This window comes from Agelaius tricolor, unplaced genomic scaffold (assembly GCF_023055355.1).
Source record: "Agelaius tricolor isolate 1412-34295 unplaced genomic scaffold, bAgeTri1.0.p SCAF_2, whole genome shotgun sequence".
NCBI lineage: Eukaryota > Metazoa > Chordata > Aves > Passeriformes > Icteridae > Agelaius > Agelaius tricolor.
Genome location: NW_027269262.1, coordinates 7,472,366 through 7,489,431, shown reverse-complemented (window position 1 = coordinate 7,489,431; position 17,066 = coordinate 7,472,366). Strand labels below are relative to the sequence as shown.

The window sequence follows — 17,066 nt, the reverse complement described above, 5'->3', positions numbered from 1 at the left end:
AGGTAGGTCCATAATTCACTTTCTCTTGGTCAAATAGCTGCATTGTATAGAATCATAAAAATGTGGTAGCAGAAGATTAATTCTCTGAAAATCAGCAGAATTCATTTTTCAAATACTTCAAAATCTTAGCAGATTAATGATAGTGTTAGTGCCCAGCAGGGTCTTTTCATCTGTTGATGTTATTACACATGGCAGTCAGAGAGAGAGAGAGGCACCACTGTGAATGCAAAGAGGAGAAAAGACCAGACAGCAGAGCAGCATGGGCAAGCCTGGAAAAGCCATTTGTTTGGGACCAGCCCTCTCTTAGTAACTGTCCTCCTCCTGTCTGCTCTTAACTCTGGTGACTGGCTGCTGGAAGACGAACCTAGGGAAATATTTGGCACATCCAGCTGTGATTGTCTCCCAGGGGTGTAGCAGAACATCTGGAGAAGGGGGGACCTGCGACGTGACTGATGTCAGACTCATGCACAGAGAGACAGAGGCCAATTTTCTGGCAGCTCATTTTGTCATCCTGGAACCCCTGAAAAACATGTCAGGCACCACCTGGCACTGGTGCATGACCAGCAAACACTGCCCTGGTACTGGTGGAGGTGGCATTTTGGGCACCTACTTTGAACCAGCATCAGCAGAGAGCAGCATCTCCAATGCTGGGTGCACTGCAGACATTCCTAAAGGTCACGTTGCTGAGCACAGCAGTCACAGAGCACCCTAAAGGTGTCTTACATTTCAGAGGAGTTACCCCTTGAGTAGGACCAGTTTCTTTTTTAATTGAATAAAGGCTTTTAAATGACATGGATGTTTGAAATATTACCCTGATTCCAGAACCACAATGTATTTCCTAAATGGATTTTTTTATAATTTGCTTTAGCACAGATCAGCCCCAAACATGTGTGTCTTGGTAAACTAACAGCTTCATAATTACAAGAAAGTGTAATGTGGTATTTCCAAGGCATTTCAACTTTTGATGAACCACAGCAGGAAAGAAAAAAATAAATTTGTTACATAATTTTAAAAAGAAAGCATAAACATAGTCTGCACTTAAACAAGTAAATATAAATATTTTCTGATTTGTATGTCATTTTGTGTTATTTCGTGTCATTTCTCTAGACTTCCAAGAAGGAGCATTATAATAAATATAATGGAGTTTAGGGAAAGAGAAAATCAGGAAGTGCTAATAAAAAGAGTGTAAATTCTCTGCATAAGCAGGTCAAGTAATTTGCAAAAGCCCAGCCCAGAGCATGCACAAACACAAAAGAAAACCTACCAAGCTCTCAAGTAGACTAAACAGGACTTTCTCTGCAGTTAAAGCTGAAATCTCCCTGATGAAAATGTCATGTCTGGCACCACGATGTTCCTACTACACGTGTAACTGCATTACTGCCCATGCTGATGGGGAAAAATGAGGCAAAGTGTGGTTGGATAGCCAATCTTTATACATGAATTGAATGCTTTCTAGGTCTGTGCTACTGCAATAATTATGAGTTATCTTTGCAAGGGCAAAGCATCCATTTCCCAAGTTCTGCTACTTGCTGATGGCAACAGTGAAATCACAGCAGCCGCAGCAAGGAAACAGCAGAGACAGACAACTGGTCCTTGTAGGGTCTCCTTCACTGAAGTATACCCCATTCGCTGACTCATATTTAGGTCAAGGGCATGGAGTGGGAGGAGTCCAGGCCTGCAGGGTTATTTTGAAGACTAAAGAACACTTTGCAGCTGTACTTGCTGTCAAAGGGTATAGGGAAAGATGCCTCAATCCCCTGTCATGCACCACCCCTGTGCCACTTCACAGGTGGATGAAAGTAATCCAGTTGTCAACCTGGCACATTCAGGGTTGCATAAATTCCTCACAAAAATTATGGTTAGGTGGGTTCTGAATGCCTCAAACAGTACTGGGGGACATTTCACACTGGCATGAGATCAGGAGTGAAAATTGCACCAACATCACCCTGACACACAGGTTTAGAGAAACAGAGAATCTCCTGAACACCTAAGATGAAATAAAGCATCAGTTCTGTAGCTTCACAAGATTGGCATGACTTAACTTCAAAGAAATAGGCTAAAACAAAGTCACTTTCTAGTTTTGAAGGAGAATGTATTCCTATTTTCCAGCTTTTACCTGCCTGAAGTCTTAAGCCTGGCTGTCTCTGAAAGTGGGTGGCTGGGCTGAGAGTGAGGAGAAGAGAAAAACATAGATGCCAAGGACAAAAATGAATAGCCATTACTAAGTTTTATATAAAACTCCTTGGCTGCTTGCAGTTTTACCCTGACTCTCTGTGGATTCTCTTTAGTTAGTGCTGTGTCTGAAAGCAAGCATTTGCAGGACCAGCTCCTCCAAATTTGAGACACAAAGGGAAGAAAAAAATGGCTAGAGGATCAATTGCTGGAGGAGTATCCAGTCCAGTAGGGACAGAAACCACTGAAAGAGGAAAATCATATTTATCAGTGTAGGTACTCCGGTGATTGCTTAAAAAGATAGTTGTAACTCCCTGCTGTCTTGTGTTCTTTTTAGTCCCTACTGGTTTCCTTCCTTCTGAAAATATAAGCGGTATTTTTGGTAAAATGGCACTTAAAGATCAGAAGTGTAGTGTGAAACATCATAACATCAGCAGGTTCTTTGTCCACTATGGTGGAGATTTCTCAGTCCTACTGAAGTCAGTGAGCAGTTGTGATAGCACTGTATGTCGTGGGCAGCAAGAAACCTGGTTTGCAGCCTAGCCCTCCTCACCTGCTCAGAGGCTTCTGTGGGCTCTAAACCTTAGGTCTCATTTCTGTGTGGGGAAAGCCCCAGTTTTCCAGTGAGAGTGCTGGCTTGCGCTCTCACAGCTGAAGAAGCTACAGCTGGTGGGTTGTTCCTGCTGCTCTGCAGGAGGTGCCTGCTCCGTCTGCTGGATCAGCAGAGAGGATCGTGGGATGCCCCCTTGAGTTTAGTGCAGTCCAAAGTTAAACAATTTAAATCAAAGCACCTCTCCTCAGCTGGCCTTTGAGGTCCATAATGTCCCCTGCAGAGAGTTATTCCTGCCTGAGCTAGTCCTAGCTGAGCAAAAACTGGATCCCAGCAGGGGCACAAAGTACCTACTGGAAAAGCTGATGAGTTATGTTTGCTCTCACCTGTTTTGTGCTGGCATGATTGGAGTAAAAAAGCATTTCAGCCATCAGTGAAGCAGTGGAGACAGATCCTAACTGATCGAGAAGCTGAGTACCTGGAAGCCTGGGATTTTAGTGACTTTTGGTAAAGGTCAATGCAAAGACAATGCATGTCAGCCTGCTCCTAAGTTGAAGAGTTAGTGTACTCAAATGTGATTGAGCTCCTGAGGGAGAAGAGTTGAGGCGTGCCCTGCTAAGAACTTGTAGCACATGATCTTTTGGCTTAATGTTGAAAGTTAAATGACCTAGGATGAACTTTTATGCTCCAGTGTGATACTTTGAAGGCTCGTGATGGAAGGACACACTCCTTAACTCTGCTCATGCCATGGGAAGTTGCACAATTTGCTTGGCACCTCTATTCCAAAGGGTTTTTTTTCTGTTAGCTGCAATAAATTATTCTGCAGATGGAAAAAAAATGCATTCTTTTCCAACCATTGACCTCGCAGAATCCAACCCCATCGTAGCTGAGCCCCCTGAGGCCACCAGGCCTGTGAGCAGGGAGATAACATTTTTTTGAAGAGCTGGCTTGCTGCCCAGCCCTTCTAGAAAGTGACACACATGAAGAGGTGCCAACACAGGGAAAGGAAGGAAGCTGTAGATGTTTTATGAGGCGTATGAAGAAGCGCAGTAGCTACAGATCGAGGACGTTCACCAGCCCCAGAGGGACATACTGTGCATCAGAGAGGTCCTGAAACATTAATACACTTACTGATGGAAAGGCTTATTTTGTTGCAAACGGTGCATGCCTGATGAGTCCACAGTCTGAGATCCTTGTAAATCTTTTACAGCCCGGAATGAGCAAGAGGAGCAGGAGGAAAAACGAGAGATTAAGAGAAGATTAACACGTAAGGTGAGAAACAACTTTGATCCTATTATGACACTACTCTAACTTTCTCCCTACTGCACAGTTGTTTTCCTTTTTCCTTTTCTTCAGCACCATTTTCAAAAGTAGAGTGTGAAACAAGTCTAACAAAAAAATCTTTAAAAGAAATCAGCAATGTTGCAGGGTGTAAGTCCATGGAGAGCAAAGGAAACCGCTTTGCAGGCTACTGCTGGTAACATTTCAAACAGGAAAAAAGAAGATCTAGTCTTCATAACTGAAGGAGTTTTGAACAGTGAAGGATAAAGATCAGCATTTACAAGCACCAGTGGTTCTTGTAAGTGCAATGGCTTCTGTAGCCATTACAGAGAGCAAAGTTAAAGCAATGCTGATTTGAAAATTCCACAAAAAAAAAACCCTCATAAAACTGGAAGCTAAACATTTTCTTGAAAGGGAAGTTGTCAACTGAGGCATTTAAACTAAATAGAGACAAGCATTTATGAAAAAGTATATAGTGCAGAAAACAATCTTGTATTGGCAAGGAAGGACAAACAAAACAGCATCGCTTGATTCAAAAGTAATTTACTCTTAAAACTGAAGAACAGTCATTTCAGATGTACCCATTCAGTTTTGCAGCTGGCATAAATGTCTACGGATGCCCAAACATACACAGTGAACAATCCATCCTGCTATTGCAGATTAACTTTCTTTCAGCACTGACATATTTCCTATCTCCAAGGGTAAAGAAAGCCCTCTAAAAACTCACATACTTGTGAAGCAGCACCATTCCCTTTCTGTGCAATTTTAGATGGCTTCATTTTTTTGACCTATGTGATCACAGCTTTCATGGTATAAATATTAACAAGGAAAGGTCTCTAAATATATGCGGAAAGGTTACATTCTGAGAACTGAATTGCTTTCTACCACGGTTAAAAATCTCATGCCTTAACTCTCAGTTCATGTAAATAAGTAGCATTCTTGGTGACCAGTGGAAGGATGCTGCTGTTGTCTGCAGGAGCTAGAGAGCCATAATATTGTTTGTAAAACACTTCTATTCCTCACCACGATGACAGGGATAATTTTGCATTCCCTCTTAGCACTGCCTGAAAGAAAAGATCCTAACTGCATTGCAGATGTTTCATGGGATTGAGGCTCTGCGCAAAGGCTGGAAATGCCATTTTGCCAGGCTTTCAATTTCCCTGTACATTGAAGGGTAAACACGTGCAGGAATCCAGTGCAGAGCTCGATGCCATTTGAGGAGCAGCTGTAATAGATACAGAGCAAAGCTCCCCACACCCAATGTGCTGCCTAAGAAGTGAGGGCTTGCTGACTGAGCTGGCACCATCACCACATAGTTCCCATCCTTCCCATCCTTCACTATCCTGTAGGAAAGGTGCAGAGCACCTCTGCAAAGGAATCATCTGTCACAGGTAGAGGCCACAGCTCAACTGAAGCATCCAGGCTCCCACTGCTTCACAGCAGTGTCTGCTCCCTAAAACCTCAGCAGTTATCTGGGAGATTTCTTGCTTTGTCTTCTTTGCCCTTTTATGTAGGCACAACAGGGAAAGCAGTATCAGTCCAAGGCCCTGGCATTTGACTCTATAATCCCCCTGTTCCTGGTCATGTACCTTTTAGCCTTTTTTTTGGTCTTCCTCTCTAGTAAAGATTTTTCTCCCCCACATTTCTGAGGTTGATAGCAACACAACTTAACATTGTTTGCTTTGGATCACCTTTTTAAACTGTTGTAAATTGTTCTAGTGACACATGTAACTTTAATGAAAGAACTGCAGGGCTGATCTAACAACAGATTTTGTTCTCACCTACCAAACATATCATCATAAAAGCTCAGAAATCACTAGAGAAAAGAAGTGAATAAAGTGTGCAAGTGTTTTAGGTAACAACTAGAAATGCCAACCACTGAGTGAATCCTGCAAAAATAGTTGTTATTCCCCAGCTATTTCTTTCATGAGCCTGTCCCAGATGTGTCGTTGTTTTTACAGCAGAGTGGCAAGCTCCTTCTGTCAGTTTGTACTGAAGTCTTACTACCAAAGGATTTTGAACCCCAGATCAAGCAGAAGTTTAATTGAGCACAGCAAGTGTGTTGCCCAGCAGCCCTTTCTGTTTGCATGGAATTGTCAAGCACACATGTGCCTGCAGGGTAAATTCAGCTTGAGGAAACTGCCATGTTGCCTCTTTTGGAAAGGTGCGTAGTTGGGATATAAGAAGGGAAGCGGGTTCTGTAGAAGCCACTGATGAGACTTTTGACCTTGCACTACAGAAACTGCTACTGTCCCCAGTTTTTTTTGGTGGCAACATTCCAATTCCAAGGGAAGAACCCACTCCATCCATAAAAAAGCTATTCTTAAAATTCCGTCAGCACTGACATTTTGTTACAGTGTTATGATGATAAGTTGTAACATGACATGCTGTAATAAGTAAGATTACCTTGCTAGGTCTAGATGCCTTATTAAAGTCAGCAATAAATATCCAGTTGAATTCATCATCTGGACAGGCAATTTCTTAAAAAAAACCCAACATTATAAAGAAATCAGGTGACCTATAGCGAGCTGCCCCTTTTAGCATTTTCCATCCTCTCCGACTCATCTAGTTCCACATTAACTGGGGTGAGGAACAGCTACCATTCAAATAACAAAGTGAAGGACATGCTGTTGGCTAAGTTTCTCAGCAGTTCATGTCCTCCTGCCCGAGGAAGGAGAGTGGAAGCATGTTTGCCTGTCACCTGGGATGCCCAGCCCCCCTGTCCTCTCTCTCCCTGCCCCTCAGGCCCACCAAGCGCCTTTGGGCACACAGACTTGCGTCATTTGAATGGAGGGACACATGGATTAGGAAGGTTTTTTTTCTCAGAGCACTGGTCTTGACTTCCAGCCCATTCAAAGAATATTAATGTGCAGAAGCCCTCTGGAAGTGTTGCAGATGGGTCACGTCCACAGGGAGATGTGGGCCCCCGTGAATTACTACCAAGAGCGTATCTTCTCTGAACCATGACAAACTTGGCCAAGGACCAAGGCAATTAACACAAGCCTGAATGTCCCCTGAGGACTTCCATTACAGAGAGAGAATCGTAGCCTGGATTAACAGAACATGTTACAAATCACTTGCAAGGTGGAATAGAACTCTTTTTTTTCCTACCTTCTCTTCTCTTAAATGGCACCATACTTCCCAATCCCCAGAGCTGGTTACTGCTTCCTATTCCCCCACTGCCAATAGCTTATTTTTCTCAGAGGTCTAGCTCCAAAAGGAAATCCCTCAGAGCTGTAATACTGACTATCAAATTGAAGAGGTGTGGCTGTTTCTTAAAATCTGTGCCATAATCTGAAATCTTTGCTTCTGTTAAATTTTTGCCCCAGTTTAGTTTAAATGCTCTGTTCACTGGTGCCTCTCTGGGAAATGTCTCCCCTGCTTGAAGATGTTCAAGCTTTTCTTTAACTGACCTTCACTGGCTTGCATCAGCAAAGGCTCTTGAAAATAATGAACTCTTGAGAGAGGTGGGACTCATCAGAGAGAGGTGAGAGAAAGGCGGCAGGGAGCAGAAAGGTCAGAGAGGAGGAAAAGGTTAGTGGCTAATTTGGATAAACTGCATTTATAGTCAGAAGGAAAGGTCTTCAGGGCATTTTCATCACATCCTGCTCCTAAGTTTTTACTGCAGAAGGTGGGGAGCAAAGGAGGGGGAGGGGTGCTGCTGGTTAGGGTTTGTAATTTTTCAGTTTGTTTTCTTCTTTAAATACCAACTGTAACATTTTAGTGAGGAAACAGAGCAGGCAATGATGACATGCTAAGATAAGCATGTGACTGAAGTGGGGGCAAACTCAGCTTTTTGCATTTGACCAAATCCCAAGACCAGACTGGCAACAGTAAGTCCCCCTCCACCTTACCTGGTGGGAGTGCTTGGGTTTGCTTCATTTCACATGCCACGGACAAAGGGGGAATGTTAAACCTTCCCTTTCAAATTGCCTTAGTATCAAAGTCTGTAACATGCCCGTTTGTATGTACTAGTGCTCCAAAATATACAGAAGAAAATTTGACCAGGCATGAGAGGTCCTGTCCTCATTTACTGCTCTTGCATTAATACAAATCCATTTATTTTGAAAGGGAATTTTACCCTGGTTCACACTCCTATAATTAGTCACTCACCATAGAATTACCCTGCTCCCTCAGCTCCCAGATCTTTGCAAATAGGTAAATAGAAATGTAAATGCCGAGGTATTGCACACAGAAAAAGTCCAGACACAGTCATGCACGTGCATCCCTTTGACATTAACTGAAGCAAATTAAAAAGGGTCAGTAAGAACCCCTCTCCCTGCTTGGAGCACCACACCTTGTGCAGACAATTGCATGGTGCCCTTGGCCATGTCCTTGTCCTGTAATTTTTGAATGTGCCCTATTCTTTCTGCCTGTTAGAAGAGCTTGTTCTCAGGTGCTCCTTGATAAGGACTCTGCAGCATTAAGCAGTTTAGACCCAAGAGACCAAAGCTCACAGGTCATAAAAATAAACTGCAAGGTGAGATCTCAGATGAGCTGTGCCCTCAGCGTGGACACATATTGAACTGACGCCTGCAGTGGGGCTGCTTACAGTCAGTCCTGAAAAGCTGGTTCCCCAGCTATTCAAGAGTTAAGGGAGCTCTGGGCAGCCCAAACATACTGCAAGACTCTCACACCTAGAAGGTTACAAGAAATCTCTGCAATGCTATGAGAAGAAGGCAGAGAAAGTTGTTAACCATTCCAATAATGTAGCCCTTAATTAATGGCTTTTAGAAAATTACTTAGCATGGTTGTCTCTCTCGTTACACTTAGCATGATCAGATTGGCACTTTGGTTTAATGTACTGAATATATTTTGTGTGCATGTATTTATATATGGAAATATATGTAGATTTATGGCTACACATGAAGTATGTGATACCAGCCATGGATTTCAGGACACTTGCACAGCAGGAGCACTGGCACAAGAGCCAGTGCATCTTTTTTCCATCCTCATTCCCTTTCTCCTGAGCATCTCACAGGCAGGACATTAGTGCAGCTCTGCAGACTCTCCACATGAGGTGTTTGAGCCCAGTTTGTGTGTGCATGCTCAGGGATGCTGGTGTAAGGAGAGCAGCCCCACTGCTGCCTCCCATCACAATCATCTTTTCTAAACTGAGAAGAGGAAGAAAACCAACTGTGCCAAGAACAAGCACACAGGCTTACAGCCAGATGCTGAATAGGGTAGTGGAGCTCCACCCAAGTGCTGAAGAAAGGAGGGATTTTTAACCCTTCACTTAGTAACCTGGCTGTTTTAAATCTTAATTCTCCTTGGAAGATGAAATGCAGGAAACTGAGAAACTTAATTTGGAAAAAAGGTGGATTCAGGGGCATAAATAATGTTGCAGAATAGAATCTCAAGCATTTTATTAAATATTTAGACCCTTCACCCTTCACAAGGGTAAAGTATTTCAAACACATCTATTTTTAGTGAGTGGGAAGAGCATGATGCACTGTAGGAAATTGTTATCAGGATGGTTTTTTTCCTGAAGTATCCTGGTTACAAATATTCTACTCTAACAGTGAAACTTTTCAGCTCATCTACAGCCCCATGCACACATTTATGTAGCACCTTCAGAAACGATTGTGTAATTGCTTTTGACATTCACCAGCATGCTGTGCATCCAAGGAGAATTGATCCCTGAAAGCCAACTGCTGTCCCTGCCCATGTAACTGGCTGTGTGACACGTGTGCTATCAGGACACTAATTTAAGAGGAGTTTTTCACTGTGGCTGCCTATTCTACTGTGGAATTTGAAAGAAATACTTGAAACAATGAAGATGCTTTCCTGACATGATACAATCCACCACTGCCATTTCTTTTGGCTTGTAGTATGCAACATAAAATTTTAATACTCAAATATGGTGTGATACAAACCACAACTGTCAATAGATACAGTTAAAAGTTCAATGAGCACTAATCATCCTGCCTGCCTTTTCTGGAGGTAAGGACTGCAGAACATCAGAATGCTAAAGAAAGTTGGTTTTCACCTTTTGCATGTAATTCAGGGCAGGAACCACTCTGTGCCTTGGCCTGACTCTTCCTAGGCAGTACAAAAGTACAGACAACAGCAGCAGAAGGCTGAAAGTGCACAGCCTGTGCAGGTCATTTTAGAGTAGTGTTGTGATCTTTGTCTCTTCCTGGGACAGCAGTGCACTAGGAGTCTTTCTTGCCTTACATCTCATTTCTGCTAAGGGTGATCAACCTCAGCTGGGAATTGTGGTCTCCAGCCACAGCAGCTTCCCAAAGAACAGTGGGCTGCTCTGGCAGAAGGTGGGATCATATTCAAGGTGTTATAACAAAGGACATTTCCCAGGTAGAAATTTTGTGAAAGGCAGATAAAAAGAAAGCACTCCAAACCCTCTTATTACCATAACAGCGGTTGCAGTAAAATAAATCCCCAAGCAGCATTCTGCAGGGAAAAAGCAAAGTCCTGATGTCTTTTTCCACTCCTTCCTCAAACCTGCAGCTGAGTCAAAGGCCCACAGTAGAAGAGCTACGTGAGAGGAAGATCCTCATCCGCTTCAGTGACTACGTGGAGGTGGCAGACGCACAGGACTATGACAGGAGGGCAGACAAACCCTGGACACGACTCACAGCTGCCGACAAAGTAAGGGGGGGCAACTCTGGGAGAGCCATGGCCTAAACAGCCAGAGCATGTCATGGCAAACAGCATCCCTTGGGTCCCACAGGTCCCATGGCTGTCAAGGAATAAACATCTACCTGACATCCCTTTCCAACACACCTGTGGTTTTTTCCCATTCACGCGGTTTGTTTGTTTGTTTGAAACATAAATCTTTGGCAAGAAGGTTTCTATATGCATAGAAACCAGGAGGGAAGGAATCCCAAGCCCCTTGAGGAGAGGTCTTGATGACAGCCCTGTTGTTTGTTGATTTTGGTCTTATCACATTATGCTGCCAGCTGAGAGCTCTGGAAAGACTTAGCAGAGCAGTGAGACAGGAATGTGTGCCAGAATGGCTCTGCCATGACAGGACAGACTTGGGTGTGAAAATGCCAGCAGGTCAATTTGGCAAAGGTACCTCCATCCCTCCAAAGCCAGAATCACTTCTCTCTAGAGTGTTACAACAGGGATATTTGCTCAGGACTTCTGCCACAGAGTATTTTAAGCACTGAACTGAAATCACAGAAGACCTGCAGATGAAAAAAAAGGAATACTTTGGTATTGATGGAACTGCCCTCTGAGCACTGGTGGAACTTCCCTATATAGTGTCTCTGGTGTTGACATTAATGGCATTAATACCTATGAAGCTGCTGGCAAATTATATCAGTCACATTCTGAGGATCTTAATGGGACCTCAGGAAAAATATGTAAAAGATTTTATGGACATTGCAAGAAGCGAGGACTATGAGGCTCAGTGATTCACTCATGAATCTTATAGTCACTCTGTGATGCCCTTTTAATTTCAAAGACTTTCAGATACCTGAATTCAGGCCTTGACTACTACTTTGCCATGGAACTCAGTCATTTAGCAATGGAGAGCATGATGTCCAATGTTTAGAGCTTTAGCAGAGTTTCCAGCTACACCACTCATCTGTGGTGCTCTTGGTTTTATTCACAAAGGACAGCCTGTTTTACTAGTATAATTCAACCAAAGGATTTGTACAGTTTTTTGACATTGTTCTCCCCCTTGATAGAGGGATTTTTTCAGTTTGGCTTTGGTTAAGTTAATGTAGCATAAACTGATCTGAAAAAAAAATAAAAACTTCCTCAGGACTGTCCATAGACCATAATATACTGGGTTAAATTAGCTTTTTATTTTTTTTAACCTCACCATGTTTGACAAGATATTAGTCAACTGACTTAGCTTTATTCTTTTAATTATTAGATGAGGGAGGGAATAAATCTCCCAACTGGTTCTACAGCCTTTAAGAGATCCCTGTCTGGTTGGAAAGGCATGGAGAAACCTCAGCTGGGCATGGAGATTTGATCTCTCATCCTATGTCTCTGAAAACAACAAGCATTAAATACCATTATTAAATGTAACCTAATAAGGAAATTAGTATTAAGGCAGAGTATTTGTCACTTCTTTTTTTATAATGCATGTGCAAGTTCAGTAGTCAGAGAAAAGGGTTAAGCCCTTCAAATTAACCTTTTCTCAGCAAAGCACCATCAGAAGAAGAGATGTTTGTCATTCTAATATTAATGCCTCTTATAGCATGAGGAAGCAAATAGATTGGGGTTTTTTGGGTTTTGTGGGCAGTATTTTGATTTCTGTCATACAGGTGACCTACTTTTCCTCAACACTATGTCCACTATTGGAAAAAATAGCCAGACAAATTGTAACAAAGCTGCATCATCTTAGATAGGATGCTGAGATTCAGTAGCTGTCTTCATTGGTCAACACAAACTAGATTTACTGCAAAAACAGATTTTAGGAATGGGTTTTTCTGTTTGCCAGTAAATCTTGCTCTGAGTGCTGTGTGGAGGGAACTGCCTTCAGTCAGAGTTTGTCTTTAGCAGGTCTGACCCTTAGGACAAGGAAAAGGGCATTTTTGCATCTCTCCAACAGATGAGGGATGGAGGGGGGAATAGATCTCCCCTGTGACTGTGGGAGTCAACCACCCCTGTGGCCTCCTTCACAGTCCCTTCAGTAGCAGATTGCTCTGCTGAAGGCAGCCCAGGAGCTGCTGCATAGCCATCACTCTGTCCTGATGGATGAGGCAGCACCTGACAGGCACTTCTAAGGGAAATAAGAAACAAAAGCTGTGGAGAAGGAGCAGGAAGGGCCTTTTCTGTACAAAAACACTTGCAAAATCCATCACTTAGGGTTTGTCAAAGCAAAGGTAGTTGCTGAATGCAGCAGCAACTGTTGCAAAAGTCCTGTTTTGGGCTTGTGCTACTCATCCTGGTTTAGATTTCCTTCACTGAGAAAAATTCCTGACAGACACGAGTACCACTTACTGGAGCACCCCCTTTCCACCTCTGATCCTAATGTTTTCAGCATCACACAGAAAGGCAGTGCACACACCTCAGACCCATGGGAGCGTTTGGCCACACCTTGTCCATCGCCTCCAAATGCTCACAGTGAAACCACTCGTGAGCAACAAATAGCACAGAGCTGTCAGAGGTTTTGACTCTGAGCTTGGGACTTGAGCCATTTCTGCTGAGCACCATCTCTACCATGCAGCTGAGTCCCTCCAAGTCACCCCCTCTGGTTTTTTATTCTTCAGTATTTCTTTTCCTGCCAGTGCCCCCTGGTTTTATTTGCCCTCACAAACAAGGCACAGAGGCTGAATACCACCACTCCTTGGCAGGTTTTCTGCTGGATTAATTTGTCAAATCACTTCAATAAATAGCACAGCTGGGTCAGAAGAGAGAAGCAGGGCAGAGGGGCACAGCCCAAGGCAGAGTAGAGGGCAGGGAGCCTCTCTCCTTCCCAAATAAGATCAGTCGCTTTATGTAACATCACCTGAGGAAATCCAGGACCAATAAAGGCAGAAGACATCTCAAACACAAGTCTGTCAGGATCTGGGCCTGGTCTAGTCACAGTCCAGTCTGGAACAGATCACAGTGTTTCACAAACTGCAGTCACATTTTTTTTCTCATGCTTGTGCTAATTTGGATTTTGTACATGTTAATGTTCACATAATAAGCCAGAATTGGGTTCTGTACCTGCACTGTCTGTGATATGTTTTCAAATTGAGCCATTCCACCAAAGCATTTCTCTCTTCCCTTTATGTGATTTAGAACATGCTTATCTCTGTTCCTTTTCACATTTTAAAGTCTTTATGTTTGTCTTTGTCTCTCTGATAATGTTATCTCTCTGCTTTACTTTTAATATACTGTTTTGAGAACAAAGTGACCTTATTTTGATTTCTCTCATTTATACATTTATGAGTTTCTTTGTCCTTTGCAGGCAGCCATTCGAAAAGAGCTTAATGAATTTAAAAGCTCTGAAATGGAAGTTCATGAATTAAGTAGGCATCTAACAAGGTAAGCTGAGAGATTAATTTTTTAAGACTATAAATGAATACTGTTGTTTTCAAAAGAAAATCAAAGCCAGCAGCTGTTTCTCCAACATGCACTGAACACACCATGAGGTCTAGACAACATTTAGAATTACAGGCTGTAAAAGCAACTCACACGTGCTGCCCCATTATGTGGAGTTATGCAGGCACGTGCCATTTAATGAAGTATAACCTGGGGTTTTTTTAAATCATCATGCTGCATATCTGTTCTTCTGAGTTGAAAAATTTAAAAAAAGAGCTGGTGTCAGAAGGAGGACAAGGAACCCTTGTAGAGCACATAGCAAAGTCTGGGTGAGTGCACACTGAGCCCTGCTGTGTGTGCAGCTGTTCCACACCACACAGATCCCACCCACAGATCTCTCAGTCTCGTCCTCCACACCTGGCCATTGATGCAGTGGGGCATGGCAAGATCCACACTGTAAGAGAAGCACTGTTATTTACACCTTGGGCTTCTTTTTAGTTTTAAAAGTAGAGACTGAACAAATTATCCATGAGCCCAAACCAGCCACTTTCCTCTCTGATGGGCTAGGGCTGAAGTCAGGTCTTTACAAATCAACACTTTAGACTTTAAAGACAAGTGTTGGGTACTGAAGACAAGTGACAGTGAGATCTGGTGTGAAACGGGAGCTGCCCTTGTATTAATGTGTTCATCAGTTCTGTGCTCATGAAAAATGCAGGTGGTACTTTTAGGAAAAATACAGAAAAGCTTAAGGCAAAATTAATTTTGTATTAGAAGATTTTTATGTGTATAAATTAATAATTATATTAAAATTCACCACATGTATTATGCATATATTACCTTGCAGAAATGATCTCCCTTTTCCATCCTAGCATGTGCTAGGCTGGTTGCACTGGGGTTTGTAGTGATGGAGTGCTGCTAGAGACAAGACAGCTGTCTCTGAGCCACAAGGTCTGGGAGAAGCCTTAGGATGTACAGTTGACCTAGATCTGTCGACCCCAGTGACTGAACCTTTGAGGGACATTTGGCTCCTCCAGGGCAAGGTGACAAATGTAGAAAGGATGAGGCTGTTTTAAAGGGGGTGTTGCTACAAGTAGTCAAGCTCCACTGAGAGCTCCTTTGAATTCCATGAAGCCTTTAGCATCCCACAACATACAGACTGGTTTAGTTTTCCAGAAATCTCTCTGGCTGCTTGGCTTTCACAGGTTTCTGCACAGTATTTCCTTCTCTTCTAGTGTTGGAGTAAGCAGTGACCCTTTAAAGTTTGTATCTGAAAACCGCTGAGCAGCTTGGACTCAGTAATTCTGGGCCAGGCAGAGAGCCACAGCTCACATAACAGACCCTGGAATAAGGCTTTGCCTGAAGAATAGCAGGACTTACTGGTTCAACAAGTGGCTTTGGGAAAACGCACTTGAAGGAAGCATGCTTAAACAAAAGAGAGTATTTCCCTTAAATAAACTTAGATAAATCACCATTATAAAGTCATTAGCAAGGTAATGAGCTCTTCATGTCATTAAGCAGTGGCAAGAGCAAAGAATGTGAGCATCACTTTACTAGTGGGACATTAATTAATTCATAATAGAGTGAAAACTCAAAGCTTAAAAAATGTGTATTTGCAGATCTGACAAACCAAGGCCTTCTGACACAAGGTGCCTTGCAGGAAGGGTGGCCGCCGTTTTAGCTCCATTTATCTCTTTAGCCTCCAACATTAAAGAATAATCATGGTTAAATTGTATGTAAATCTTTCTGGCAAAATAGCATAAGGTTTGTCTAAACCAGACAATTTTTGTGGAGTCAGGCGTTGTATGGCCTGGAAGAGGGCGAGCTGATCTGCTATTGCCCACTGAGGGATCCAAGGATAGGATGGACCCAAGTGTATGAATGTCTCTGGTAGATTTTGGTGCAAACAGCTTACACCTATGAACTGTGAGTCTGGCAAGGGCCAAGAAAGTGTGAGTGTCTGTCTGTTTTGGGTCCTCTTGCTAGCATGGCTGATGTCAATGCTGCAGGAATTGAACTGCCTAATGGTGTCACTGTAGCAATTAGTTCTCCTACTTTTTTATGTGCAATATACATGTGAAGATATTATCTTACTGTTTCTCTTTTTTTTCCCCCTTGGGTTTTAGGTTTCATAGACCGTAGCAGATCAATTCTACCTGACTACTATGCCATCTTCAAAACATAACTAAAAGGAACCATAAGTGCTGGTATTATTCACTTCCCTGTTACGTACAATGTAAATCTTCCGAACTGCCTTTTTAAAAAAAAAAAAAAAAAAAAAAGGTAGAAAAATAAATATTAAAAAAAAGGAGAATTGTATTTACATGTGATGAGTACTGCAGCATCATCAGACCTGCTGGTTCAAGCTTCAGTAACAGAAAATACCCCTGGTGGGAAATTGTGCCAAGAGTTGGCCTCTATGTATAGGACTTTCCCGGCATGTGGATTTGCCATATGTGTTCAAACCCAGCTGGTGGTGCAACCATTGTTGTCTTCAGGCGCCCCTCATCCTGACAAGCCTCTGTCATCAAGCCTAGAGAGCCCTGAGACGTGTTCAGGGAATCACTTGGCCTGGGTGAAGTCTCCAAAAGACGAGCCCCTATGGCACTAAAGCACTTACACCAAACACTCCTTTCAAGCTGAGAGCACCTTATGAGGACAGTGAAGGAGCGAAACTCTCCATGGGCCAGCCCATCTGTGAATATCATCTGAGATAGAAAGGTATTTCTTTCCCTGGAGAAGTTTTCAGCCAGTCAGTAGACATTATTCAGCTTCCAAGCAGAAAAATCCTCTGAAGAACAGGACTCCCTACTGAAGGCTGCTTCACTTCTAGCAACTGTTTGTTTTCCATCTCTTTGAAGTATAATTTTCTAAACCCGGTTGTGAGCCCATTAGCAGTAAGTGACAAGAACACTGAGAACCAGCAAGCAAAAGCCCATCTCTTCATGGTCACTGCATGGCATCTGCTCTGCTTGTAGTTTGTCTTACACCCAAACCTTGTGACTGTGTGAGAGCCAGCGTGCCCCTGGCAGCAGGAAAGGCTGGGACTGCCCTCCGGCTCTGCAGAGGGACATGCAATAGGAGGGGTGGGAGGTTCCATGGACGGAGGATATCT

General features: G+C 43.0%; 1 protein-coding gene across 7 annotated transcripts in view; it reads left to right on the top strand.

Moving 5' to 3' along the window:
• Nucleotides 1–16,293, top strand: part of PHACTR1 (phosphatase and actin regulator 1) — a 296,323-nt gene extending 280,030 nt beyond the window's left edge. For all 7 annotated transcript variants that reach the window (XM_071451966.1, XM_071451946.1, XM_071451937.1 and 4 more), the window contains 4 exons: nt 3,933–3,994; nt 10,472–10,612; nt 13,881–13,957; nt 16,078–16,293. In XM_071451966.1, the coding sequence (XP_071308067.1) occupies nt 3,933–3,994; nt 10,472–10,612; nt 13,881–13,957; nt 16,078–16,093 (296 nt within the window). In that variant the 3' untranslated portion in view covers nt 16,094–16,293. The remainder of the gene's footprint in view (nt 1–3,932; nt 3,995–10,471; nt 10,613–13,880; nt 13,958–16,077) is intronic.
• Nucleotides 16,294–17,066: the final 773 nt, after the last annotated feature.